This window comes from Eublepharis macularius, chromosome 13 (genome assembly GCF_028583425.1).
Source record: "Eublepharis macularius isolate TG4126 chromosome 13, MPM_Emac_v1.0, whole genome shotgun sequence".
NCBI lineage: Eukaryota > Metazoa > Chordata > Lepidosauria > Squamata > Eublepharidae > Eublepharis > Eublepharis macularius.
Genome location: NC_072802.1, coordinates 58,281,698 through 58,293,906, shown reverse-complemented (window position 1 = coordinate 58,293,906; position 12,209 = coordinate 58,281,698). Strand labels below are relative to the sequence as shown.

The 12,209-nt window shown below is 45.9% G+C and overlaps 1 protein-coding gene across 1 annotated transcript in view; it reads left to right on the top strand.

The window, feature by feature from the left end:
• Positions 1–7,160, top strand: part of PPIL2 (peptidylprolyl isomerase like 2) — a 116,728-nt gene extending 109,568 nt beyond the window's left edge. Inside the window, exons 19-20 of the mRNA XM_054996806.1 lie at positions 1,461–1,600; positions 4,975–7,160. Of these exons, the coding sequence (XP_054852781.1) occupies positions 1,461–1,600; positions 4,975–5,068 (234 nt within the window). The 3' untranslated portion in view covers positions 5,069–7,160. The remainder of the gene's footprint in view (positions 1–1,460; positions 1,601–4,974) is intronic.
• Positions 7,161–12,209: the final 5,049 nt, after the last annotated feature.

Here is a 12,209-nt window from a genome sequence, read left to right as displayed (position 1 = left end):
CCTGGGTGAAAAGGCAGATAAGCTGTAGAATCACTGCTGCCACCACCATCACCCTGTGGGGGGCCAAGCAAGGGGTAGCCCTTGCTGTTTGCAAGGCAGGTGGGAGTTTTTGCTGGAATGTGGATACCTGATCCCAAGATGGGGTGGGTATGAGCTGTGGCACCAGGAGGTGCCTAGTCTTCTTTTCCCCACTTCTTTGGAGGGGCAGGGCTGTGGGAAGTTGGCCCCACACAGCAGGGGGCCTGGTGCAGCTGCCCCAATTGCCCATTGGGTAAGACTGTCCCTAATGATAAATGAATTTAGGACTGGAACTGGGGTTGGAAAAGTTGGCAAAGGAATATCTGGCCTCTGTCTCCTTGAATTACATAATGTCATCATCATATTGTAGATGGAAACCGAGGGCGCTTAGAGCCACCAATAGGTGTATGGCTGAACTGTGAGCTGAACCGGGGACTTCCTGGCTTGCAGTTCAAGCTCATAACAACTGTGTTACAACATGAGATGCTAGCAAAAATAATTGTCCTTTCAGTGGAGCTGTACTATGCATTATATCTACAAACTTCTGTGGCCCAAATGAAGTCTTGTATTCAAATTAACTAGAGCTGCTTCTGCAGGCCACAGTGAAGAGTTGTGCAAGCCTGGCCCCCAAACATCCTTCACAGCTTCATTCCCCAGGCTCCTGAGATGTCATTAGGCATTGCTAGCATATGTTCTGTCTTCTGTACGTAACCCCCGGGGCTAAAGGCTGAGACTCTCCGAATGTTTCAGTAACGGTAGCCTAGAATAGGTGATATCCTGATGACTAGTTAAACTGAGTCAGAATTCTCACCATACCCACATATGTGGCCTTAGGAAAATGCAACTGTACAAAATGTACCCTTGTACCAAACTCTTTGTACAGTCCCAATCTAATAGGCTGGAAGACATGGCTGGTGGGGAGGCGTATCCCACCATCTGAGCTTATCCTATGTGATTAGGGAGGGAGAAGGCAACCACAGCCTATGTGATGAATGGGAGGATGTTGTGCAAGAGGCTAGGCATTATGGTTTGGTCAAGGTCCACAAAACTAAGGATAGCTTCCAAGGATGGGTGATTTGCTCTGACAAGTTCCAGAGCCACATGGAACCGGCAGATCTGTGTGCCAGCCCTTCTTCCTGTCTGAGGCTCCACCTTTTCCCAGAAGGTAGTGGGAATCTTCTGAAGACAGCGGAGGAGCATCCTAGCCCTAGAGTCTTCCACTTAGCTGTCGTTCAGTAGTTTCCCATCACAGGCGTTACCGATGAGACGAGATGGGAGATTGTGAAGTTCATGGTACAACGCGTGGCAGTTCCTCGAGGGGCTCAGGACGGGGGGGGGGGGTGCTGGTGATCCTGCTTTTTGACTGGACATTCTCCAGGCCATTTGTGACCTCAGATTTGGTGCTTTTTAGAGCCTGGTTCAGTGGTGCTTTTTCCACACAGGTTGCGGCAGACAGAGAGAAGGCTCGGCAAGAAGAGGAGGCAGTGAAAGGGAAAACCAAAGTCGTCGTTCCAAAGAAAGAGCCTCATACTCCAAAAACATACCGGGAGGGAGTTGGGAAGTACATTAATTTGGCTGCAGCGTAAGTTCCTGGTGCCTTTTGTGTGATTATCCTTGTGGGTGTGGAAGTTTTTAAATTTTGTTTTCTTTTTGCACGGAGCAACAACGTTGATTAAGTGACTGCTGTAATTAGACCTTGCTTCAGAGGATACATTTCAGGCTTTCGGAACTCATAGCACAGTGACTGACTCTCAGCTTTGAGAGAGAACCAAGTTAGTTAAAAGCAGCAGTCCCTTCTTATCTGGCATTCTAAGCAGCAAATCTGTCTCTTTTGGAGGGGAAAAAGGCTTCGTTTGGTCAGCTCAGTCAGAAGAAGAGTCAATCTGGCTCAGCTCAAGGCTCCATCTAGTCCAGTATCCTTGTTCCCACTTTGGCCAGCCAAATGACTCTGGGATAAGCGACAAACAGGACATGGGCAACAGTCCTCTTCTGTGACTGTAGCTTGAGTTTGGCATACTGCCCCCAAATCCAGAAATGTTGTGGCTAATAGATCCAGCATTCTGTAGTGACTAGCAGTTATTCTCAGCTTAACCTACTGTTGGGAAAATCTTTTATTACCTCTGTTTGCCAGTGATGAGGTCCCCCTTGTCTCCTTGTCTGAATGATAAATCAAGCCTTCAAACTTGGTGATCTTAGAAACAGGAAAGGTTTATTATGAGAAGTTCTCAAATAAGCCTGATGCACACGGTATTACAGCAAGGTGCGTGCCAAAAAACAGGCAGCACCTACATTTACACCATCCCGCAGGCATGATGCAAATAAACAACAATTGCTTACAGTCCAGAGGATTATGACAAGAATATCTACACAATCAAGTGAATGTCACATGATGTTTGGGACATGACAGGTTGAGATTGTTTCCTTTTAGGTCTTGTAACATAAACTATCTGAAAGACTCCATGGTTACCACTGCATTGCTAAGGAAGAACATACCCATGGCTGAGAACAGGGCAGGAAGGAAACATATGTAGCCTTCATTTGAAACTGACTATACACAGCAAAGCCTTTGTGTTATTGCAACCAAAATACCGGATGGAATGAGGAGTGATAAACACTCAGGGAGAAGAGTTTTTTTAGTTAATTTAGACCACATATAGACAAACAATAGAGCACCCTAAACATTCTCTAACGCCTACCTCATAAGGTTGTTGTGAGGATGAAATGACAGGGGAGAACAATGCCATAGGTTGCTCTGGATTGCCATTTGGAAGGAAAGTGGGGCATAGTTACCTAGACTAATAGCCATTTATGGACCTATCCCTGTGAACATGTCTAATTCCTTTCATAAGCCCTAACACCACATACTGTGAGAGTGATTTCCGTAGGTGAATCATAGGTTGTATGAATGAGTACTTTCTTTTATCTATCCTGCATTTATTGCCCATCAACTGGACATCTTGAGTTCCACCATTATGGGAGAGGGTGGAAAAATTCTCTGTCCCTCTCTCTCCATAACGCACATAAATTATGCAAACCTCTTTCGTGTCATGCCCATATTTATCTCCCCCACCCCCTAAACTAAAGGGCCTCAAACACTTCAGCCTTTCCTGATCCATATCTGCAAAAGATCACTAAAATCTAATGTTTTGCTAGCATAAATCAGGTTTAATTTCATGTAGTTCTCACGACTCTCAGAACGGAGTACTCATGAATATACAAGGTCCTGAGGGGAGAGATTGATCGCCTGGGTCACAATTTTAATTGCACCCACGTAGGAAGCCTTCGGAAATCACAACCCATGAACTTGTGCCAGACCCCTTACATGACTAATGCTAGCAGAAACCATTGTGAGAGGGGAATCAAACTCAGCAAGCGAGTTCAGTAATGTATGAGGCAATTCTCCAGTGTCTTTTGTACAAGATGTGAGTTCTTAAGAGAATACTGAGTATTCAAATTTTGCTTTTAAAGATTTCAGTGTCACAAATCCCTGCAACTTTTTAAAAAATCATCAAGACCATTAAAACAGCCAGGCTGTTAAAAAAAAAAATTAAGTATCACCTGAAATTGTCTTGATGTTTTCAAGAGCTACTAGTTTGTTAAAACCCCTAAGTAGCAGATATTTATTCATTTAATTACTTACTTATTTACTTCATTTATAGGCCACCTTTTTCATTGAGGCTTAAGGGACTATATGATTATAAGTGAGGCAATAGGAACAGTATAAACCATATAAACAGCAGCGAATAAAATGTGGTTATAGAATTAGAGAACAATGCACTATACATGATAATGCATAGTAAATGGCTATTAAAGATGGCAGAGGCCAGGCCTACACCTGTTGCTTCAGTTCCCTTAAGTTCTTCCAAAAAACCATGGAGCCAAACGAGGCCTATTCATTCCGCAAAACAATTGCCACATGTATCAGGGGGAAACTCTCCCAGAATGGTCTGGGTTGAGTGTTCTGTGGGGTGCAAACCCTTTTAAGAGAGGCCCCCAGCCTCCAAAGGGACATTGCTAAGCCTTCCTTTCTCCCAGGCAACTGGAACCCAGGCTTCTAGCCTCCTTTCATCTTAACACCACCAGGAAATGATTTGTCCATGACAAAGGAGCTATAGTAAAGGAGTTCTAGTAAATCCCTTCCTCTCCCAGACCAGATGACTCGGTTATTTTATTACTTTGGATCAGAGCTAGTTTGGGAGAAATCTGGTTGTTTTTTTAAACAGAAACACACTGTTTTATAGCTTTATTCTGTTTGGTTGGTGAATGCCTCTCATTTTAAAACCTTGTTTGAATTTGGAGTTTAAAAATGCTTTTTCCTCTTCCCGCTCTGGTTATACCAAAGGTCTGGAGGAAGGCGCGGTGACCGAAGACTGATAGCGGGGCAACTGACTAACCGAGTGTGATTTCTATACCCCTATTCTCTGCTCTAGCCTTCGGTCTGATAGCGAGATGCAACTTATTATGGGGGTCACCTGGAGGCCACTGCCTAGTCCCTGCTGACAACTTAGTCCTGATTGTAAAATTGCGTGTATGAAATCTTGGCCAGTTTAGCAAACACCCCCCAGGCTGCTCAGGAGCCAGGAATAGCAGTGTGGGGAAGCAAAAGGGGTCTTGTAACTTAGCATCTGCCTGTCCTGGGAAAGCTCACGGGAGCTGGGGGAGCTTTGGTTGCAGCAAACATGCTTTCTCAGCAAAAACGTGAAAGAGGCTTGGATTGGAGCAGAGCAGAAGGTGCTCTGTCCCGCAAGGGGATTTCCAAGCCCGCTGCTGCTCCTTGGGGTGGTCTTCTAAGCGGGCCTTTGCTTTGTCGTGCGCAGTGCCTAAGCCCCGTCCAAGCTTTGCAGCCACAGCCAAAATCTACAGCTGGAACCGCTCCTCTTGTTCCTGCATTTTCAAGCAGTTTTTAAACTTGTTTCTAGACCACCCTTACTTCAGCCCTGTGTTGTTCCTTCGTAGGAAGCGAGCCGCAGAAGAGGACGGCCCATCGACCAGCACAGCGGCAAAGAAAGAGAAGAAAAGTTCAGACTTTGGGGACTTCAGTTCTTGGTAGAGGATCCGGGTGGCTGCGTCAGAAGCCACCATCAACCCTCTGCTCTGGACTGTTTTGAAGGGGAGCAAACCTGGCTGCCGGTCAGCTTCCTTAATGGACGGTTTCCTAACGTTTTCAAAGGGCTCGTTTCCTCAGCAGTGCTTTCCTTTATTTTGAGCCCTTGTCCCCAAGATCTCTGCTGGTTTCTTGTTGAGCTACTCTGCACATCAGTTCCAAGATGACTCTTTTGTATTGTCGCTCTGCAGATTTGTCGGTGGAACACTGGGAAAGCTTAAGCAGATTAGTGAGTGAGGACTTGTTGCAGGCTAAAGCGGGTGATTACCCGGTGGAGGAGAGAAGAAAATGGCCTCATTACAGCTGCATGCCTTTGCAGTGGAGGGGCTTTTCATACAGTCCCCTACAGCTTGTCCATTCTAATTTGGAAACAGAGGGCCTCGGTCTGCACATCCCGCCCCCCTCTCTGCCTCTCGAATGCCTTCCAGTTCACTGGTTTTATGAGCTGCTGTGCTGCAACCGAGAGGCATCCATCTCCTTGAGTGATGAAGTCATGGGATGCCTCCGTCCAGACCTGAGGTCTGATTAATGACCTCTCCTCCCCCCCCCCCCCTGGAAAAGGAATCCAAGCTAGCGCCTTTGCATTGTCTGGCTTGCTAGTCCGATTTCACTAAGCCAGCTGGGCAACTCTTGCAGTATCCTTGCACTCCTGCTCTGCCCAAATAGCCAGCAATCATCAGTCCAGGCCTTTGCTGGGCAGCTGTGATGCGCAGTCCTGGCCATTAAAACAGCACGCTGCTACTCGGTGAGGGGGTCAGTTAAAAATAGCTACAGACAAGTAATACCGCAGCTTCGTTTCCCAGACCCCCCAAATAGTGTCTTAGCCCTGGTAGTTGCTAGTTCTGATTAATCTCTCTTTCCCCCCCCCTTTGTGATATGCAGCAGGCTGATGTCACAGGTAGTCTGACACTTCCTAGAGCTGACCACACCGGGGGGGGGCCTAAGGGGCAAATGACATCCAGCCACATAACATGATACCGCAGGGGCAGTAAAGAGGATTTTGGTGAGGAGGAAGTGCTTTTGAAGGGAGAGCATCGGTGGGGAGTGGCTGCTTAATCCTTAACTCCGTTGCTCCTTTTTCTATTCCAAATTCTTCCTGCCTACCCCACATTGTTTTTCATCCTGGGAGGTTCCAGATACGTGTTTGCAAGGAGAACCAGGCACCTGTAACCTTACTTTGGGAAGAGAAGGGGGAAGCGGGGAAATGATCAGCGGGGAACCTTTGCCAGTTCTTTGCTCAAAATTGCCCCCTCCTACAGCTCATTCTGTTTAGGAAAAGACACAGCTGTCTTGCAATTGCAGGAATGTCCATGGAACATGCCAGGTTGCCCTTTACTGCTAAAACTGAGAAGAGCTATAGCCGTCAAGGAGCAACCAGAGTTGCATATGCTTGTTCAAGGGCAGGCGCTGGCTGAGTGAATGCCTTGTGTTGCTTTATAGTCTCTTTGGGGGCAGGTTTGCTAGTGTATCTTTGCATTTGCATGAAGTACAAAGAAATAGTAAGAAAAACAGCATTAACAATCCAGCCAACCCCCAGCACATGCCTCTTTCCCCCGAGATGTCCACGCTGCCAGACACCAGTGAAAAAGGCTTGCCTGTTAGCTGTAAGATGTATCCTGTCCTGTATCAAGGAAAGGGACACGAGTGACTTAACCACCTTATCCATCTGTTTTGGGGATTTTTCTTACTCAGTACCCAGAGGCAGAGTTAAATTAAGCTCCAGGATAAAGTTGCACACGTCTGTGGTCTATCCTTTTGTTCCAGTGTATATGCATGCACAGGTCTTCTCAGAATATTTAAACTGTCTTTGGGTAGACTGAATCATTGTAAATAATCCCCAAATTCTGCAAAACTACATCCGCGCTTAGAAAATATTAACTGCTACGATGGAAACAGTAACAACAAACTGCTTACTTTTATAGTTTTCTGGAGTTTCTTGAGATGCTTTTCTGAAAAATGATGTATATTTTGCTTTGGAAAATGGTCGGGTTTTTTATGATGAGACTTTGTTGTTTGCGAAATAAAGAGTCCCCTTTTACAAAATAGGCACCAAGCAGATTCTGGGCAGTGTTTTCTGTGAATGGGTGAGATTTTCATCTGACCTCTGCTAGCTGCTTTTCGACTAGGGGTTTTTCAGGGTCCTGCCAGGACAGTGTTTGTTTTCTCCCCAGGAAATGATTCATCCATATTTTTCCAAGATCCTTAAAGGAGCCTTTGCTCTTTGAAGAGATGGGGCAGAAGAACCTGAAACCCATTCAAGGTGGACAGTGAGGAGCGTCAGTTTGTCCACAATATTGTTTTAAAGTTGTGTTAACAGTTTATGCATAGAGCTAAAAAGTTACCATTTCTAGCCTAGAGAGTTGCCGTCTCAGCTTTTGCGATCATGGAGAAGGCGGTTTCCCGTATGGAAACACTTGTTTCCATAGGTCCCATTGCTTGTCCCACTGGGCAGTATCCTTCTGATATATACAGAAGGCACATGGCGTTTCCCCACATTTCTCTCCCACTGCTGGAGCACTTCCAGAGTCCCAGAGGCATCCTTCCTGGGGCCACAGACTCCAAGCAGAGGAACAACTGTGAGAGTCAGCAGGATGGAACGAGGAAGGACAAGGTGACGAAGCTGTGCTAGTAGAAGTGGAGGTCGGTGCGAGTTTAGCTCTATGTCCTTTCCTCGCCCCAGCATCCGGACCTGTGTAGCTGTTTCTGTGCTCAGATCCTGCAACCCCAGAAATTAACTCTCTGGGGCTCTGGAAAAAGCTGCAGCGACAGAGAGGAGCATTAATTAATTAATTAACTTTACTTCATGTATCCCCAGGGGGGGCCCAAAGCAGCCTTTCTCCATTTTATCCCTGACCCTGTGACGTGGGTTAGGCTGCGTGTGTGTGGCTGGCCCAGCGTTACCACACACAAGCTTCTGCGGCTGGGTGCAGATTCAAACCCGGATCCTTCCTGGTCCTTGTCCGACACTGTGCAGGTGTAGAGTTAATGACACCACCTGCACATGGAGTGGTGGGACAGTGCCCAGTGTTTCCATGAAATCTAGACTGGTGTGGTGGATGCTTTGATTAACAGGAGCTCTGCAGAGTTTCAGGCCCAGATTGTTCTTTTCTTCGCCTCGGTACTTGTTTTTTTTCCAGTGGAGGCGGCAGAGTTTTGCAGGCTTGGTCCCTTGTCCATTTTCTTTCCTTGGTCACACTCCAAATTTCTTGTAAATGATCGATTTTATACATACCACACAGCAGGCCGCAGGATTGACGCAACGCTTCTTCCTGCTCACATTCATCTTATGACCATTTTGCTATGCTTTGATCGGGGCAAGTGGAATAGGATGCAGATGGTGTTCAGTGTGGTGGGTTCACATGGTTTTGATGGCCAGACTTTGTGGGCACACTGAGGGAAGGGGCCTCCAGCACATTACATGTGCTATTACAAAGAAAGACAGGTGTGAGCAGCATCTCTTGACATCACATAAGCCTAGGCCCTAGGATAAGTCAGTGGAGCTCTAAAAGGCAACACCTTGTTCTTCCCAGCCTCTGGAGATTTAGTGGTATTCTGCTGTTAAACATGGAGGTTCCATTGAGCCATAAAGTTGTCTAGCCCACCCCACTCACCCCCTTTTATGAAATACATCCTCATGGTTGCATTAAACCCATGGCTAATTGGGTGGTGCTAGCAAGACAAACGGGGGGGGGGGAATTTTCCATGCTGTTAGTAATTTTGTAAATTTCAGTCATGCGTCTCCCCCCAGTCCAGTCTAGACAAGTGTGTAGGTGGAACAGGAAAGGGGAGAGTGAAGATAAAAGGCTTATCAGGCATTACGCAATTCCATCTTGCTTTCTTTTGCCTTGCTTTGTTTTTATGAATCATACAGTGGCTGGAGAGGGGTCAGGAGGAACTGGCTGGTTTGCCCTACCAATATCATACTAAGTGATTTTTTTAAAAAAACAAAGCCACGGTGCAGCCATAGAAAGCCTTGCAGGAAGACCGAGAGAGGCCGAGCTGGAGCGAAGTGACCTTTTAAACCAGAGGGAGTGAATGTAGCTGTCGGGCCTGGTTGAGGCACTCAGTGGCAAAGCTGCACGAGCAGCACTACCAGGAGCAGGAGCCGCTTTGAAAGGGCTTGAGAGGACCCTTTGTTAAAACCTGGGGAGTGAGAAGGTGGTATTAAATTAATGACGTCAACCACATGACTCCCAAGCTCAAGGTTTTAACAAAGGAACACTCAAACCCAAGCCCCTTGAGAATTCAACAAATGGATTCGTGCAACAATTTGAATTACATTGTCGAAGGCTTTCACGGCCGGAGAACGGTGGTTGTTGTGGATTTTCCGGGCTGTATAGCCCACGGCTATACAGCCCGGAAAATCCACAACAACAATTTGAATTGTTTACAACAAAACTTGGAGTAGACCCCGTGGATTTGTTTCACGAGCAGATCCAGAGGAATTAGCTGGATTAGTCTGCAGTAGCAAAAATAGAAAAGAGTCCAGTAGCACCTTTAAGATCAACCAACTTTACTGTAGCATAAGCTTTCGAGAACCACAGCACTCTCTGACGAAAAGAGCTGTGGCTCTTAAAAGCTTATGCTACAATAAAGTTGCTTAGTCTTAAAGGTGCTACTGGACTCTTTGCTGTTTCGTTAGCAGAGGCTCTTTCCTCCACAGGGCCCCCCCATAACAGTAGGCCCTCCTAGCCTCTAGTGATGGTGGAACAGATCCATGGGACCTAACCCTTGATAAGGCACTACAAGACTTTAATAATGACAAAGTATAAGTGTATTAACTTTTTTGCCACCTGTAAACTAACAAAACGTTGGATTGTTTAAAGATCCAACCCATTTTCTTTACCCAACAGCAGCTGGAAAAGAGAAATTGTTCTTTACTCCTATAGATACGGCTAGGACAATTTTTTAGAAGGTAAAGTACCCAATCTCCCTGTTCTCCTGTGCACCCAAAGTAGGAATTGGGTATTATATGACCTGAATAGCCCAGACAAGCCCAAACTTGTTAGAGCTTAGAAATTATGTAGGGTTGGCCACTTGAATGGGAGACCCCAAAGGAAGATTAGGGATGCAGACGAAGGCAGTGGCAAACCACCTCTGCTCCTCTCTTGATTAGAAAACCACTTGAGGTATCACCATAAGTCATTTGTGTCTTGATAGCATTTATATGGAACATGGGCAAATCTGCCTTCTAGAACACCATAATCAAAGCTCAGTAAGGAAAGAGATGATCTCAATAACTAATCCACGCAACAGTATTCCAGGCAACGTCAGTATTCAAAATGTGGTCTAATTAAATCTAACCAATTGAATGCATTGGCTATCATTTCAGCAGCTGCACAAAGTGCCAACACCACAAATCACTGGTGGAAAGATTATCACAGAGGTTCACTGGAAGGAGAAAGTTGGATCTCAAGCTGTGGGTTGTGATGGGTCAAGCAAGCAAGTGACGCATGAACAGGCCTTTGGTTTCCCCCTGAAAAAGTCGCTGGTTGTTAAGAAGCTGCTTTGCTTCTTGATCAAGTCTCCCCTAGTTCAGCTTACATGTTCTTTACTTACGACAATCTAAGGTCCCTAGGGCAAGCAGCACACCCTCTTCCTCTTCAAAATGCATCAAGCAGTCTGATGGATGATTGGTCATACGCTGAAAACGCAATATACAGGAAAGGGAATGGCTCTTCCCAAACCTTCTCACTTCCATTTCATTTCTTTGCATGAATCTGTAATTCAAATTCTACACAGCAAAAAAATTGCTACCTTGGGAGTTATTTTTTGGCATTCTTTCATTTGCCTCTTGGATCTGGGCTTGCCACTTTTTTGAGTTACACCCTAATGTTTAGTTTACTTCTTTTATACCCCACCTTTCTACCCAAAGTGGTTTACATCATTCTCCTCCACAGTTTATCCTTACAACAACCCTGTGAGGTAGGTTAGGCTGAGCGAGCGACTGGCCCAAGGTTACCCCGTGAGCTTCCATGACGTGGTGGGGATTCAAATCTGGGTCTCTCAGATCCTAGTCTGGCACCTTAACCACGACACCATACCGGCTCTCATTGTATGCCCATTGACTTCAATGAACTTAGAAGTATGTAACTTGTACTGAGGACTGCACTGTAGTTCTCATTATTTTTGCAATTTATTATTGTAAAGGTCTGCTGTTCGGTCTCCCTGATTTCCTCTCTCCTTCATTTTAAGATCTGTCTTGAATGATACCAGACAGTCACTTAATAATTCCTTCCTTCTGTTTCAATCATTTTCCTTCTATGTGTATGTAGGAGAAACACACACCTTTTATTTTATTTTGCAGTGACTCTCTTCCTTACTTAGATTAAGGTTCTGTTGTTCTGGCAGAAGCTATACAGCCCTTTCTCCTTGGTTCAACTCTGCTTGCTTCTTTACCCCATGGGCTTCAATAGACCTTGCTCCAATTCCCGTGCAGTCCCAAAACCTGCTGGGCGGGCGGTGGGCAGCCTAACCTTGACTGGATAAAAAAGCAGGGGCTGTGGAAGCTGCTTGAATGCCTTGGAGAAAGGGCAGCATGAAAAAAAAAGCTATAGGAAGAGGTTGGAGGCAGCTGCATAATTCAAAGGCAAAAGGCACATCGTCGTATCGTTGATCTTAAGGGGGGGAGGGATACATCTTTCCGGCTGGGGTGGCAGAGCTCTTTGGTGGCACCCGTCAGGGTACCTGTAGGATGCTTCGCTGACTTCAGGGGGCACAAGGTGTGTCTAGCCATTGAAGTCAGCTAAGTGTCCTACAGCCAATGTATGGGCTGCAGACAAAGAGGCCTGAACCCAAGGAGGGAAAGTTGTATTCCTCCCTGTCCCTGGTTTGTTTGTTTTTAACATCCAACCTAATGAAGGTTTCTGAAGAACTTGCAAACTTGTACGTATTGTTTCGGGTTGTCTTTATCAAAGGTATGATGATGATGTGGCTTTTATTTTTGGATTTTTAAGAAAGTAGTGATAAAGAGATGACAGTGTGTCAGGGAGAGGAGAAGCTGACTTCCCTCTACCCCCTCCGCCCACCGCAAACCAGTCTGCCTTTCCATTAAGTAGGGTGGTATTTGGGAAGAACTTTCCTAAAG